General features: G+C 47.5%; 1 protein-coding gene across 1 annotated transcript in view; it reads left to right on the top strand.

Annotated features, from left to right (window-relative positions):
* Nucleotides 1-16,951, top strand: part of LOC122393154 (agrin-like) — a gene marked incomplete at its 3' end in the record, with an annotated part of 89,055 nt that overhangs the window by 36,450 nt on the left and 35,654 nt on the right. The window contains exons 7-9 of the mRNA XM_043388896.1: nt 1,379-1,597; nt 2,033-2,092; nt 3,521-3,615. Coding sequence (XP_043244831.1) covers nt 1,379-1,597; nt 2,033-2,092; nt 3,521-3,615 — 374 coding nt within the window. The remainder of the gene's footprint in view (nt 1-1,378; nt 1,598-2,032; nt 2,093-3,520; nt 3,616-16,951) is intronic.

Below are 16,951 nucleotides of genomic sequence, written 5' to 3'. Positions count from 1 at the left end.
TTTTGGACGCCAATGACCATAGCTGTCCGAGATGAAAGTTACAGGACGCATACATGGTGTCCTCCAGAGATCTCACAACTTTAATATCTAGGAATTTTTTAAGGTTACATGAGGTCAGGTCGGTCACGTGACATCACTGTTATAAGTCAATGGGGAAATATAAAAACTGTTATTTTGGCGCCGAGAATGATCTAAAACTATCTCACGTACATGGTATCGTGATTTCATGCACTCCTTATGCTTCACTTTTGCATTGTTAACCTTGCGTGACGTCATTTATGACGTCACTAGGGCCGTACGAGTTTTTCGTGAATAACTCCCGATCAAATGGAGCTAGAGAGTCGGGAAAGCCACCAATGGACTCGGGAAGACCTTCCGAATCGAATGATATGCCATATGATACCCTTTGCCCAGCTTCGTGACCTGAGGGGCTCTGACCTGACCTTGACCCGAGGTCAACTACTTAAGTTGACCTCACCCTAGCAAAAAGTATACCATTCGATGCACCTGAGCTAGGCGAACACAATGATGCCAAAATCGCGGCTCTGCGGCCATTTTTTGCGAAGTTATTTACTAAAAACCGAACCCGTAACATCAGTCACTTGAGCTGACCTCAGACGCTACCGGTTAACCTGGGACCTTAAAATCGGGTACCAATCGCTGCGACTTGTAACGGCACACACGCTCGTTTTTTCCGCGAGGCTCTAGCTCTATTAGAAGCGAAACGGCGTGCTGGGGTCGGATCAACCCCTCCGAAACCCATTTTGCTTGTGGGAAAATGAGGAACTTATAGAAAGAACACCTTTCTAATTTTTTGCATGTCGATTTGCAATGACATGAAGTTTATTTTGAAAAAATAAAAATGTGAAAAATATTGGTCCCAAAAGTCATTAGATGCAAATGAAAAAAGATTAAGATTTTTGCTCAACAATGAAAATTTTTCTTTGGAATTTTTAAATAGTAATATTAATTTTTGATTCATCGCAAGCTTACTGTTGTTAACTGTTTGTTGGTTGCTTAACCCGTTCTTGAGTTATAGGCCATTAAGCTCACCGTTACGAACCGAAGTTAAAAAAATGTAATGCAATATAACTCAAAAAGTTTTGATCTGAGAAGTCTGATATTTTGACAGGCGTCTTTGGGGCCTATGATTACCCCTAGGACCGATTTTCATTAAAATCTGAGAGATGAGGGTGACGGGCCTGGTACGATCTATCGTGGAATGCCCCACCTAGGACCCGTGCGCCACCCACCGCTGTCTTGTGATGCCCTCTGACCTCTAACCTTCCACCCCCCCCCCCCCCCAGGCAACCAGGACCCGTGCGCCACCCACCGCTGTCTTCTGATGCCCTGTTGACCTCTCTTTTCTCTCCTTCAGGCACCCAGGACCCGTGCGCCACCCACCGATGCCCGTACGGCGGTGTATGCCGCTCCAACGGACCGGGCTCGGAGCCCCGCTGTGACTGTCCCCGGTGCTCAGACGAGTACAGTCCCGTCTGTGCCACTGACGGTACCTCGTACAACAACGAGTGTAAACTGCGCCTGGAGGCCTGCGAGAAGAGGCTGGATCTGCGAGTGCAGTACATCGGACTCTGCAGTAAGTGGGAACGTGTGCCCCTGTGGAGTTTGAAGGGGTGCTGTGAAAGCTCTAGTGAACACTATGTCATAATGATCAAGAGGGGCATGCGTGTATCGGATAGTCACCAGTTTCTTGCGATATGCTCGGCACTTGATCATGATGCAAGCTCAGCAGCTTCCTAAATTTAATTTTGATCGAGAAATTATGGGGCTAGACGTTCATTTGTATACGTTGCATTTATTTAGCCGACTAACCCAAAGTCCTTCCATCAGTGCACTACATAAAACGCTCATGGCTCACATGGCTTCAGTCCATATAGCGGGAAGAAGAGTACATAATGCTTGTACTTACACTTCCATATTTTTGAATTGGGATTTACCCACCTTTGACGACTAACGCCTTGCAAGTAGCGCTGCATATTCTCACGTGCCCTCCCCGGTGCCCCGTTTCTAGCGAACGTTAGTCTCACTCCGAGTCCTGAAATCGACATGACTCTGCCAATGCCGGGTGACGGTATGTTCTTCAAGTGCTTTGTGCTTATCGCATGCATCTAGGAATGGCGCTTGCACGTTTCAGTGTATTTCGATATGTGTGCTTATTTCTTCTATATCTCACATTCTTTCTCTAGTTTCATGATTTTATCTCAGATTGTGCCACACATGACTGCTGGTGATAATCTAAATAAGCTAAAACTGGCTGAGTAAAACAAGTTTAGTCAGCTGGTCCTACCACGAAGCACCTGCAGTCATGTATCGACCGCAGTATTCCCCCGTGGTCATTTTGATGCGTTCAGGAGGTCACCGGTCGCCGTGCCAGCCTCAGAATCGTCCCCAATTGGTCGGTTGTCCGGCCAAACCAGGACTCTGAGCCCAGCCGACAGGGCTGCCGGCGGTGTCGCAGTCTCGGCACGTATGGCGCGCTCCACTGCCCCGCTCTGGGCGGCCGACGGCGGCCGGCCAGCCCGGACGACCCGAGCCGACCGGCGCCGCTGTCTCCCAGAATATAGTGGGACGTGGGGAGCCCGATATCAGCTTGGACAGCGGGGAGGGAAGGGGAGGGAGTCGGGATCCGGGTCAGGCCCTTAGCCGCTTATCCGGGAGTAGTGGAAAGGTGTAAAGGTGGCCGAGGTTCGCTGGATGGGGCTGAAAAGGAGCTGACGTAGCTATTGGCGTTCCGAAAGATGATCTGAACGGTGTCTTTTGTTAGATAGGAATGGATTTAATGCTTCGTAAGCAGTTCTGCTAAATTGCACGTGGGCTATCAATCCGCTATCAGCTTACAACTGTGCTGATCGGGGGATTGGAGAATTGAAACAATAGGCCTTCAGTAGGGCAGTGTAATCCTTTGTCTTCATGCGTGTTGCAATAACTGTTGGCTGTGTCAAGCTCGGCGGGGCCCGTTCGTTATAGCCACCCTTACCTGAAATGTGCGTAAGAGCTTTTGGTCAATGAAAAAGGAGCTAGTTGATAGATGAGGACTTTTGTGATGCCATCTTTCTGCAGGAGCATGATTATTAGCCTCACGAAATTAGGCATGACTGAATTTATTTTATTGCAGCTCATTCCCTTTCTTTCACTGTGGAATTGCATAGTCTTTGTTTCACTTCTCATCGCTCTGTTGTTTGCACTTTGACGTGATTCTTCTTTTGGTTCTGTTTTGCTGTTGATGCAAACTATTTTTTGTGAACCAGCATCACTTGATTGTTCGCTTCTTGGGGTGACGTATTTACAGCATGTGCTGTCACCTTTAAATCTTAAGCGCCGACAAAGGGATGTTTACATGCAGCTATATACAGCAGACAACGTTCTAGAAATATCCCTTGTCATTTACTGCTGAGCTCAGCCTCGGCCTATCGTTGTATCATTTCGTATATCATTAGTCATCCGATGACAGCGTTACTAGAAGGCATGACGTCTGACAAGTGTTCTGACCGCTCCTCAGAGGGATGCGAGAACAAGCACTGTCCTCACTACGGAATCTGTGAGAGTCGGCCGAACGGGGAGGCGGCCTGCACCTGCCCGCGTACCTGTGTACCGGTAAGTACTGTCTCTTGTACCTATACGTGTCAGTGTCTGTGTGTCTGCCTGAGGTGAAGAGGTGGCGAGGTCTGTAGACGTCAGCGCGTTCTCTCAACAATGACGCACGGCCGCTGGCGGTACTGTGTTTCTTCTTTCTTGGCCGTTTCGCTATTGTTGAGTCGGACAAATCCCCAGCTTTTGGCGCCGTCTCTCTCCGTGTTTTAGTGGAGGAGTGAGAGATGGCGGTGGTGGGGCTCTCGGTGGGTTTATTTTGCTGGTTCTGTTTTTTTTTTTACCTTTATCGTTTCTCACTTAGAGTTGTACCAAAATACGCAATAGAAACTGCGATGACATTGTAAGTTCGTTATCATCTTCCCGTGAATTATGCAGTCTTTGCTTGGATTATGTATTGGACGAGAAAAACAATGTAATGTTGTGAATGAAACATGCACGTGAGAGTCAGTAAGAAACCATTGGGCGAATAATGACAAACCTACATAGACAAGAGACGCGAAGAAGTCAGAAAGGAACAGCCGAGCGCTCAGAGTCTGAAGCGGCGGCGCGGTCTCTCTGGGGGATCCGTCTCTGCTCTCTGCCGCCCTCCCCCCCCCCCACTGATCGATCGAAGCCGTGCCCGCGCCGCCCGTCCCGGTGCCGTGTCACTTTGGGCCGATAATTAGTGGCCGACCGGCGGCCGATGGGCGATACCCGGCCCTGTTGGGCGCCATCGCCCGCCCAGCAGAAGTCGATTACCTCACAGCGCGCCCGCGATCTCACCGCCAAGGCGCGGTGTAGGGTTGTCTGCTGCGCTCACGTGACATTGGAGGGGGTCGTGGACCCGTGAGATGGCGATGTGGTGTCCCTGTGTATCGCTGACCTGGCGCATACATAGGCAGCCAAGATAAAACTATTCCATGCAAGTGGTAAAATGTTATTTTAAGACGATATTTCGAAGAGCCGCTAAGTCTCATTCACATCTGGTTACGTTGCCTGACATCCAACTTGATTAAGATTGTTTCAACTTTGGGGAGTGCATTTTCATGGTTTTGCATAGCCATCGAGTGCTCTAAGCCCTTAGAACGATCCCGCTGGGCCTCATATCGACATTCGTTTGCATTCAGGCTTGTTCAGAATAGGCAATTTGTTGCCTTTGCCAAGCGGGTATGAAATTGCGCTGTCATTTTGTATTCTGTGTGTCTAATGAGGGCCTGTAATTACTGTAAGTTGACACAACCTAAACTCCTTAGTTCTCAAATTTAATGAGCGACACCGCATCAGTTCGCCAGAAGTTTATAATCTCACAGCTGTTCGTCGCTTTTTTCTTCCTAAGTTGATATCTATTCATCCCAGGCTTGCTCCCTTGTGTTACCTTGGTATAATCAGCAAAGTACGTACATAGCTTGTTTGTTTGTTTGTTTGTTTTTTAATAAAAACCTGATGCATTGCATTCCAACGTCTTATAGATTCCTTTTATAATTGTATTATGAATCAGTATGAATCTGAACAGGGTCTTGCTGTTTTACCGGATGTCTGGCTGATTATAATTCCACGAGAGGGGAGCGAGAAACGTGTGCTGAATTTCCTGCCGTACCCGGCGCCGCGCCGTCCGCTCCCACAGGGCTGAAAAAAGCTGCCATTGTGCCATTGTAAATGGTGACAAAATATGATGTGCCCGGTGACAAATATTGTGACTGAGAGGCTGCATTCTTGTCGCATACTCATATTGACTGCATCTTGCATAGGGCCTGTAACACGCGAGCAAGTAGGATCCTGCATTTGTTATACCTTCTACTTGCATCTCTACATTTCTTTGTCAAAAGTTGCATCTCTACCGTCCCTCAACGTTTGCTCGATATGTGTTCTATGAGCAGAATCAGCAAAACTCTCACGTAAGCAAAGTGGTCCGGCTGAGAAACGAGCCAGTGCGGTCCCATGCTAGCGCAATGCAATGGTGACACAGTCACCATTTGTCGCCATTCTGTCACCAACGCTCATTGGTCCGCCAGGCGGAAATTACTGCGTACGGACAAACAGAACAGTGTTTTGCTTTGCTCTATAGATGGCCTTGGCAAATTTTTGAATAGCAGTAGAAGCAGTAGAAGTATAACAATAAGAAGCGTTTGAGGCAAGCGTGAACTGAGAGTTGATGCGTTTTGTTAAGATTTTGATACAGCCTTGCCAGATTACTTGTGATTTGTCCTTTGTGATTTATCTATGACTGGACCAGAACAAGTGCCTTATTTCATCAAGTCGGCGGCCCATCACAATCTACGTTTTTTGGTGGGGTGAGTTCAAGTTGGGTGAGCTGTAACCCAGCTTTTTTCAAGGAGCCAAAACCAAATATGTGTTGGGGTGGCCAGGAGGAAAACCAGTCAAATATAAAGAATTTGATGGCAGTGTAATCCCTGCACTGATGACACATTAGGTACTCACTCCACTAGGCACTATGATGTCATCAGCCTCATGATATTGATAGGTATGCCAGTTAATATCCTCCAAAAACAAAAATGAACTTTGAAATCTAGTTGTCTGTTGTCTTTATATTACATTTTCTCCCATCAGTCTGAGATACGTACTTTCCTTGGTGGTTAAAGTATAACCTACCTACCCAAAGGCCAATTGATTTTATAATGATGCTAGATCAAGCTTCTGCTAGTTCATTCGCACATCATAAAATACCCAAAATGTTTTTCCTTTTAAAATTTTCTCCAAAATTTCAAATTTGTTGGTTTTCTGGAAATGTGGCAAATTGTGGAATGGATAAATTTACTTGCGGAATTTCTTTTGAAGTTACATGTTGAGGGAGTATCAATCCATTGAATGCATTTCATGGACTATGCATTTTTCCTTTGCATGGTGAAATTGCCTTTTTGCACCCTAGCCTAGGCTCATCTTCTTCTTCTTCTTATTAGCTTTTAGTTCCACCCATCGGATGCACCATTAGGTTATCCTTACTGCTGGCTGCTCAAAATTCAATAAAAACCACACCATATTATCACAAGCCATATATCAACCTAGAAACTTGTTGACATAATCATTCACTCCTTAAAAACAGCTACACCTCAAGCAAAAACAACAAAACCTAATCTAAGCTGACCTAAGCTTACCTAATGTAACCTAACCTTACCTGAATCAACATGTGGTCAGGTGTAATGCAGAAATGTTTTGTGTAAAAAAGTACTCTTAGTATTGTGTAGTTTCTTTTTTTTCAAGCTAAGGAGGATGGTTCCTTTCCTTTAATATCTTTATTTTCTCAATTTCTCCAGTTTTTAGAGGGGTGCAAAAAGTAAAATTAGATAGGTATAGCCCTATGTATGGCTGGGTAGGCAGTGGGCTTGGTGTGCCACAAAGGACCTTAACCCTATTCCTGGCGGGGGGGGGGCCCTCAGGAGCCCCCCCTGAGGTTTTTTGGTTATATCTCCCAAACGCGTTGAGCTAGGAAGCTCAAATTTTCTGACTTTTCCTAAAAGGCTTCTACGCAACATGTCTGAAAATTTTGAGTTGATCTGACCTCAGGTCAGGTCACCAGAGGCGGTTTGGTGACGCTACCTCAGAAAAGTTTGCAATCACGCCAGAGCTAGAGTCTTTGACCGATCAATTTCTTCTCTTCAGGGTTTAGTTAGGGTACCAGTATGTGCAATTTGTATATCTCGGAATTTTGATATCGGTGACCTAAGGTCAGGTCAATTTCGCGACCTCCCCATTATAAGTCAATGGGGGAAAAATCAACTCCCTGTTTTTACCACTAAAACGGGTCGGAATGGCCCCATATACCATACATGACTTCATATACGATCAACCTTCACTACCTTGAGGTCTGTTTTGCTGTTGGGCAGCTGTGAGGTCATGTGACGTCATCAAAGGTCACCAAAGGTTTTTGGCCAATAACTCCGTACAGGAACAAGATACAGACGCGTGGATGGTCTCATTGTGTTCAGCTCGTCAAGACGCATCGAATGATATACATGATGACCTCGAGGTCACGTGACCTGAGGTCAACCTTTGACCTTGACCTTTCGAGGTCAACATATACAGCATTCGATTCGGATTGACAAGAGGATCACGATGATGCCCTTAGTTTGTTCCTATCTTGACTAAATCGAAAGTTATTCGAGAAAAACTCTCTCCATATCTAGTGCCGCCATTTTGACTTTTTCGACCCCTGTGACGTCATCTTTGACCTGACCTGAAAATGACCTTAGTAAAAATTGTAGATCTTGGCCGTGCGTATCCGATGCCGTTTACCGCTTGTCGCTATCTTGCTTCGTTCTCGAGATCTCAGGGGGGGGGGCCGAATCGGCCCCCCCCGCCAGTTTCTTGTCCCGGCGGAGCCCGCCAGGAATAGGGTTAATCTCCCAGCCTGCATCTTTTTATATTTTCAATTCACCACCTAGACACTGCATCAGTGATGCATTGTATAATATATGCACCCTTTATTGATTAGTTAGGCAGAAAGTGACAAATTTTCCAATAGCTAATATTTAATAAACATGGTAGGTATTTATTCATTGATTCATTTGCCAACAAATATAATGGCCAATAATTGTGGATACCAGACTGGAAAAAGTACAAGTTAAGCCGAATATGTCCGGCGTAGTGGCGAGATTGTCCCGGAAATTTTAGCGCACGTCCGGCGTAACTTCGTATACGCTGAATTCAGCGCATGGCGGCCGCTGAATTTTTCGGCGAATGGCGTTCACCGAAATTTTCGGCACGCTGGTCGATCTAGCAGCACATTCGCCCCGCGGGCGGCTCTGGAGAGGCTCGGGACGTCTGTTCGGGACGAGACGTCCCCAATGCTCCGACTCACGTCGTCGCGTGCTCCGACTCACGAGCCGCCCTGAGTACTCAGTGGAGGAGCGGCCGCCGTGAGGCCTCCACCCTCGGCGCTGAGATAGGTATGGGAGACCTTGTTGAACATCGCCGAGGGTCGTGAAGTAATCCTGCAGCGGGTTCCTGCCCAAGTTTCTGCCTACTGCGGGATCGAGGGAAATGAGAGCGCTGACGACCTGGCGAAACAAGGGGCCGCCCTGCCCTCGGACGCCCGCTCGCTGACCCGGGTGGTTCGTTGTGCGGCCTCGCGTCAAATGGCGCGACAACTGGTCCGAGCTACCATTCAAGTCACTTCTAGCTAGCACGCTGCCACTCCCCATCCCCGGAGAGGATCGGGAGGACACCGACCGGGAGGATGCCGTTTCGGTGCACCTGATGAGGGCGGGCCCTGGTCGGCTGTCTCCCCTCCGCGGCGTGCCAGCAGTGCCCGGACAAGCGATGCCCGTCGCGTTTTGCGCCGAGTGCCGAGAAGGCTGATGTGCTGGAGCACGTGCTGCTCCGCTGTCCAGCCCTCGCTGGCGCCCATGCCAGCCTCGAACACACCGCTCCGCCGATTTTTGTGGCCCTGGAACTTCTGGCCTGAACCTTGTTCCACGGCACGATACAGTGCGCTACACGTATTGTGGTATTGGATCAACTAGTTGATTCAGACGTTCAAACATGGGAGAGCGCTCAAGGCTCCGGGACGCTCTGTCTGGTTGATATAGCCTTAGTCGGTAGATGTGCACACGTGCTTTAAATATAAGTGTATTATTTTTGGCACAAATAGGCACCCAACTTTCGGCGCAAATCGTGCAGAAACTTATGCGCAAAATCCCTTGCGCCGAATTTCAGCGCATGAGGGCCTCACGGGCGTCCGGCGTATTGCAAGGGTGTTTTCCAGTCTGGTGGGGACAGGCCGGAAAGGTGAACAGAATCAATAGGGGCAATCCAGCTTGACAAAAAGTGATATTATTGTCCTTTTCTGCACTTTCGTATGATGTTCTCTTGAGGCATATTGTTTCCTAAATTGATGGGTTGTAGTGTTCCTTTGGTTATATGAAGCTCCTTTGAAGTGTTCCTTTGGTTTGGTCCTTTGGTGATGGGTTGTAGTGTTCCTTTGGTTATATGAAGCTCCTTTGAAGTGTTCCTTTGGTTTGGTCCTTTGGTGATGGGTTGTAGTGTTCCTTTGGTTATATGAAGCTCCTTTATGAAGCTTCCTTTGGCTCATATGAAGCAGGGATTTCGCATTCATTACATCATAGTGTACCTATAATAATTGCGGAAATTGCCATTATGCAATGATGTACTTCAAGATTTGTTGACGAGATTCACTCTCCTCAAGAGTTGTGAAACTTGAAATATAATTACGAGCGCCCTTAAAGCTGCTTTTCTCTCGTTTATTTCACCTATTTCACTACGTCGGCTTCAAACAGTAGCCGACACCCTTTCATCGCCCGGATGCTTTCGCTTTCGGTGTTTCGATTGGAAACGCCCATGGAGGCGTGCACCGTAAATATTGGTCAGTTGTATACGTTGCAGATGCTGCGATGCGCTTTTTTGTGTGAGTAACATGAACATTCTAGCGAACATCACATCTGCATCCGTGAGACATTAACCCGCGCCCTGCTGGGGGTCCTGGATTTCCACGCCCTGCTGGGGGGGGGGGGGGGTGTTTGAACACCCCCCCTTGTAACTCGGCTCCTGGGCCACGTAGCGATACGCGGAAGGCGGCGTTCGAAAGAGCGTCAAAAATAATGAGGAAATCACTTCGGTCAATTTTTTGGTCAGGTCAAAGGTGAGGTCACCAGAGGTCATTGAAGGCAAAATTTCGCCGATTTCCAGGTCGGATGTCGACAATTTCCAAGAAGCCAACGCATAACTCGGGAACCAATAGAACTACAGCGCCGCGGAAAAGCGCATTCGATAGCCCTATTAACGCCCTTTCTGAGTAATTTTCTCAGATTTGACCTAACGTCAACGGTTTTGCCTGCAGGGGGCAAAAACTGCAAAAATAGCCGATTTTTTTCGGAAACAGTTTTTCTGCAATAACTTTTGACCCAAGCATTGTACGAGCTTACTTTTACCGGCATCGTGTTCCTCTCGTCAAGACGCATCGAATGAACTATAACTTGACCTTGAAAGGTCAACTTGAAAATTTGACCTCAGGTCAAGGTCATGACCTGACCGGAAAGGGTCATGTTGCATATCAGTCGATCCGTATCGTCGAGCTGAACACATCTAAGGCGTTTTCATCGCTCTAGCATGCCTCTATCAAAAGTTATTTGCGAAAAACTGTTAGATACCATTCGTGACCTAAGATGACCTCAGGGCATAAACAGGGGTCACGGACACCATTTTTATGTTCAGTGTGTCTAAACCACTTGTAATTCAGTGTTTGGGAGTGTTTATAATGTCTTTCGTCCAAAAGAGGCGCATTTCAATTTTCTTCCATTGACTTATAATGGGGAGGTCGCAAAATTGACCTGACCTTAGGTCATCGATATCAAAATTCTGAGATATACATTTTGTACATGCTATTGCTCTTAGCAATCGCTGAAAGTTTCAAAGCGATCGGTCACTCGGTGTAGCTATGACAGACATTGAAACTTTTTATGAGGTGAGGTCACTTCAAGTGACCTGGTGACCTGACCTTGAATGACCTTGGTCTGAAATTTTCACAACATGTGTAGAATTGATGTGTGATAAGGTGTACCAAAAACGGCGGCGCTCCGCGCCGCCGTTTTTGAGATATTCGCGAAAAACCACAAGGGGGGGTGTTCAAACACCCCCCCCCAGCAGGGCGCGGGTTAAAGAGTCATTGTGTTTGAAATTTTTCATACATATGAGATGCTGCGCATTGGTGACCTAATTGTGCAATCAATGTCAGCTGAAGTTCTAGAATCGTCATAAAATCTTGAATTGTTCGTATTTTAGCGCTTGAAGGCGTGGAATTGGTGACAAACCCATGGTGACAAATTGTTGGGCTCCAACTCCCAATGGTGACACACCGAGGATGTTTCCCAGCCCTGCGCTCCCACCCCGTTCTCGGCTGCACTACCGTTCCTGGCAGAACGGTAGGATCTTGGCACGTCTTCTGGCCCAGTTCGGCTACAGGGCGGGGGCCGCGTCCTTATAACAGCATAGTTCGAGCATTGGGAGGTTTTATTTCGCTTAGTGGGCTTAATGTTCCGTGCCGGATGGCTGGATTGGAAAGGGTTGGCCTCTGTGTTATTGGGGAGGGTTGGCAAGGAATGCGAGGGTGGCACGAACCGAAGGGAGCGAGCGCCGAGCTGCAGAACCGGTAACGCTTTTGTAGGCTGCGGCGATCGGGCATTCTGAGCACGAAGGTTTTCGAGAAAACGTCTATGACGGTTATTGTTCTAGAAATGTTTTGCGTTTTTTTTTTTTGCCGTTGCGTAACTTAGTATCAATTTTCCGACTGACGCTGCATTAAAAAACAAATACGATATATCCTGTGGAAATATAATACCTTTTGTAATAGCAAGCACCCCATGTCAAAGACATGTGCTCTCTGCGAAGCTGCTCTATAATGGAGAGCTTTCTACAGAAGCGATGATGTGCACTCCTTACTGTCGCTGCCTCAGTGACATGTGTATTTCCACTTAAGATCTCGGGCTTTTCCGCTGCATCACACAAAAGTTATCACACATTGCATCATTCGTGTCTAGGCCATGCTCTATGAATGCTCGACATCTATTGTCCCCTTTTGCCGCTCCGTGCTCGCATTTCCCCCTTCTCTCAGCCGTCTCCCCTCTCTCTCTCAGCTAGGGCTCCTCTTTGTCCAGTGTCGCTAATTGGCCAACAGCTTCCGCCGTGCTGTGCTCGATTATGCCGTTCATCCGAGAGGGGCCGGCAGCGGCACGGCACGCGATCGCCGGACCGGAAGTGCGCCGGAACTGAACCAGAAGTGCCCGGGAGGCGGCCGGAAGGCCCGCGCGGACGGCTGCCGAGCGCCGATGCCAGCGGACTGATGACGCGGAGCGTGCGCGGCCCGCCGGGCGCGACCGCCCGCCCGACAAGATTTACCGCCGGCAAAAAGTCTGGCGCATTGTTCCGCGGGGAATCCATCTTCGGGCGGCGGCCGCCCTCCGGCCGAAACGCCTCCGGACTCTGCGAATTCCCCATCCCGCGCGGTGGTGGAGAGGGGGCGGTAAAATTCTGCCGCCAGGCCCAGCGGTAATGTGCTCGACCGATTCAGAAGAGATGGGGTGATACCACCGACAGCTAAAAAGATTCGGGAATCAGATAGCCACTCTCCGCAGCCTTCGGATGCGCTGTTTGCCTTAGGCTACGGGACGAAAATTGAATTAGACGCTTAGACGCTAGTATTTGCGCTAAAAATAGAGCCTCCTGAACGTCTTCGGCGATGTAATCGCGATCGTTTTTCAGTGGTGATTGCTCAAAACTCGTCAAATATACACTTATATGTACCCACTTACTATTTTTTTTTAAATAACATTCCATTCCATCGTGATCGGAAGCGTGCAACGTATCACCGATTGATTAAAAGTTACTTGATTTCTCATTTCAAAAGACGAATTTGCAAATAGAACAACAGAAGTGGATATTTTGGGGGGACGATGAAATTTTGAACAAAGACCACGCTGGAAGTTGCTGCAACGCTGTGCGGTGTCCCCATTTTACTCGTATACTCTCCTAGCTACACGAGTTGGCCATCTATCAGTCACGGACGGTCAGCTTGCAGCTATCGATCAAGGCAAACATCGCCCCGGGAAGGTCTAAGTACCCGCATCATGGAAGGCAAACATTGAGCAGCCACCAGGGATCGGATATATGTTTCTTTTCAAATATCAGTCAGTGGTACGCTGTATGATAGGAAATATCGATTTCTAAAAGGACATGAGAAAGATGTACCCTATTTCTAAGCCTCCCACGCTATTCCAATAGGAGTTATTTTTTGCGTTATTTTTGCTACAGGGCACTTTCGTGCATTGCCTATTGGTTCAAGACCATGGTGTGATTGCTAGTTTTGTCATACGACCAGCAAGGAGACGCTAATTTAGTGATTATCCCGCAGAACAGTAAGTGACCTTTATGTGGATACTTATCTCCATCTCTCATCCATAGCGTCGTATCACTTATAGGCGTGTCTGAACACATGTCCTTATGTAAGCTGTATCCTATGCAGAATAGACCTGCGCCTTTACAAGTAAGCCGTGGGGCACCCTTGTCGCCGGCACATACATTCGTGATGTATGCGCTGGCATCTCCCTATGATCCACGCCCAGACGAGCTGTGCCCACAAGACGGATGGCGGGCTTAGCGCTGTCTGCAGAGCATGACAGCCCCGGAGACTGGACCTAAAATACCAGCATGAGCCTCTAAGAGGGATTGTCGTGTCTCATCGTCTCATTGGAAGCGATTTGGGGGTTAGCTGGTCAGATGCTGTTTGGGGTATTTTAGCCAAGCAACTTAATTTTGTAGGCAAAAATATTATAGCAAGATTTATTCTAAGGACGGTGCACTGTATTATCGAGGTACTGCGATCAGATCAGACCCGGTCGTCTGCCCCTTTGTCTGCAGCTGTTCAGTTCGCTCGTTACTGAACGACAGGCTGTGACAGCTCCCTGTGTGACTAATTGGTGCGTCTGGTGATCAGCTTAGCGGCAAAGCGTCAAATCCAGACACTTTGCGGAGCAGAAATGAGATGGCGCCGTTGATAACCTCAGAGCAAAGCGTTATTCTGTCCCTGGAGAATCCCTGCTCTTTTATTTTTTCCTGTGTGACTTACTCACCCAGTTGCGTCATGCCATCAGCCATGTATGTCATTAATAAGTACTGTGTAATCTGGTGAAAATTTTTCACCAAATGTGATACTTAAAGGCCAGCATGTTGCAGTTCAAGAACCTTTCTGTCTCGAAGCAGCTTTGCTCTTGCGTTAAGAGCAAAGTTTTGTATATGAAAGGTTAAAGCCTCCATAACTCTGACAACAAAAGCCTAACTTGTGGGCTTACGGCGACGTCATTCAGCCTGAACTGCCTTTGATCCGTTCTTCTTTGATCCGTTTTGTATAAGTCATGGTGTGTAGTTATATCGACTGACTGCACAGACTGCCTCACTTCACCACAGGGTGAAGACAGGAAAAAGGACGGAGCCTTGACCCTCACTAAACCGATCAGTCTTCTGAGTTCTGCGTGTGTTTTTCAGTCATCCGAGGGAGTGAAGTCAAAACGAAGAAGTTTTTGTGTTACCACAGTCAGATCTGCCCCTCGGCCCTCTTTGACTCAGATGCTCACAGGCAGCTGATATTCAGCACCGTAGTGTTTGTCCTGACTTCCTTGCCCAGTTGCCTGAGAGTTGTACAGAAACACCGATTATTTCGAATGAACTAAATGACGTCAAAAAATGACTTCGCATCTAATTTGACAATGCGAAAACGCGAGCACCCGTTCATCTAAGGAACGCATGCTCGCAAGAACTTAAAAGTGTAGAAATTAGAATCGCGTCCTCCGGTAACCTTTTTCTTTTTCGTATTCATTTAGTTTAAGTGGCTGAATGGGTGGCTAAAGGCAGTTGCCGATAACTTTGTCCCGAGAAGCAGTTTGTTGAAATCCTCAAAACATCTAGCCCAGACTCGACACCTCAGCTGGTTACAGACAGCGTACCTACGTGCCCCGGATACCGGCCCAGTTACATCTAATCTCCCCGGGTCCTGCCTGTGAATCCCCGCCCGCTGCCAGTGACATCTGAGGTCCGGCTGCTCCTGCGCGAAGCCGCGGAAGTAGGTATGCTCTGCCGGCGGCCGAGGGAATGGCACAGCTGCCTCATCACCGAACATCAAAGCCTCCGCGGCGGGCCCGTAGACCGGCGGTCGGCGCTCATTAGGGCCGGGCTGTAGATTACTCGGTGGTGATAGCGGTAGTGGTGGTGGTGGTGGTGATGGTGATGGTGCTGGTGCTGGTGCTGGTGCTGGTGGGGGGGGGGGACTGTGATGATTGTAGAAGTGATGGCGGTAGTAGAGACTGCAAACTTCGTTGGGACTTGGTATGGTGTACCGCAGCGCATCCATGTTCGGCGGGCTAGTCTACCCTCCAGTCGCTCGCTCCGCCATCGCGCCTGCTGCTGCCGCGCGCTGTAACCAATGAACCAATGAACCAATAACCCATAATGGTTACAGCGCGTTCGGTACACCTATCCTGGTCTTCGAGCAATTGAAAAATGACAACGTAAGTCATGCTTTTAATTATGGTTGTTATAAAGCTCCGTTCTATAGGCACAATCGCTGATTCATTTTGCATTGTTTCGGCTATTGTAGGCATTGGCCGATTACTGGCAGCTGACTGTCTGGCCAATGTTTGTTGAGAAACCACTCTGGAATCTTGCTACATGCTCATACAAGCGGGGAATTGTGTATTCAGCATGAAGGGGTGTGTGGTCAACATTTGAAGATAAATGTGAGCTTGGTATTGCGAAAGACGACAGATGAAAGCAAAGTGATTTTAGAGGAAGAGAGAGAGAGAGAGAGAGAGAGAGAGAGAGAGAGAGAGAGAGAGAGAGAGAGAGAGAGAGGAGAGAGAGAGAGGAGAGAGAGAGAGAGAGAAAAAGAAAGAGAGAGAGAGAGAGGTGAGGAAGAGGAAGAGGGGAGGAGGTGTTTGGACGAGAGTGATATCTCAATATGCCGATAAAGCATAGGTATGTAAAAAACTTGATAGCAACTTTCTGGATATTTACATCTTTTTTGAATGTTTTCAATTAGAAACATTGAAAGCAGATCGTGAGTATTGAATCCCTTGGCTTACCTATAGAGGAATATTGTAGTTGTACATTCTGCCTAATACGTTATCTGCTTATGTATATTGTGCATATGTTTGCAAAGTTTTACTCGTCTTCAGAAGGTCTAAAGTGGAGGTAAAAAAAACACACACTCACATTTACGAATTGTATTGCAAAAATTGCAGACAGGAGGATATCAGAAATAGTATGCAGTGCTCTACATATATCAGGAGGATATCATTGCTCATCGAGCACAGGTTCTTGTCATCTGTCTGGACCGCTCCCCGGAGAATGTTCACGAAATTAGCCGGCATGTTTAATCTCGGACAAGTGCACACACTCTGTTCCTTCCAAACATCCGTCTTGAGAGGGAAGCTGTACTATAGCGTCAAGCGTTCATTCAGCCGTGACAGAGGCTGAATCCATTGTGTACATGTTAAACAGTGAATAGCTTCTCTTCATTGGGCTACATTTAATGTCAGTCATTGAGTGCAGTTAATTGGTTGAGTAATGAGTAAGCATGCAGCTGAGAGTGAGTGGGTGTGACCTCATAGCAACAAATTAGCTCATAAGATTTTTCACTTATTGTCTGAACCACATAGCTTTCTGTTCTTGTATTTTTGAGATGTCACTTATGACTCTAAACATAATGCGGTAAGTACAACGGGGATAATGAGTGTTGTCTCAATAGCATGAAATATGTACGGATCTTTTGACAGAAAAACATCATTGCAATTTATTGACTATGGCAATGCGTGCTATTTATGGATGATGGAAGTGGACA

Source organism: Amphibalanus amphitrite, unplaced genomic scaffold (genome assembly GCF_019059575.1).
Source record: "Amphibalanus amphitrite isolate SeventyFive unplaced genomic scaffold, NRLGWU_Aamphi_draft 000519F_arrow, whole genome shotgun sequence".
Classification (NCBI taxonomy): domain Eukaryota; kingdom Metazoa; phylum Arthropoda; class Thecostraca; order Balanomorpha; family Balanidae; genus Amphibalanus; species Amphibalanus amphitrite.
The sequence above is the reverse complement of the archived record's forward strand: the minus strand, read 5'-3'. Positions and strand labels throughout refer to the sequence as shown.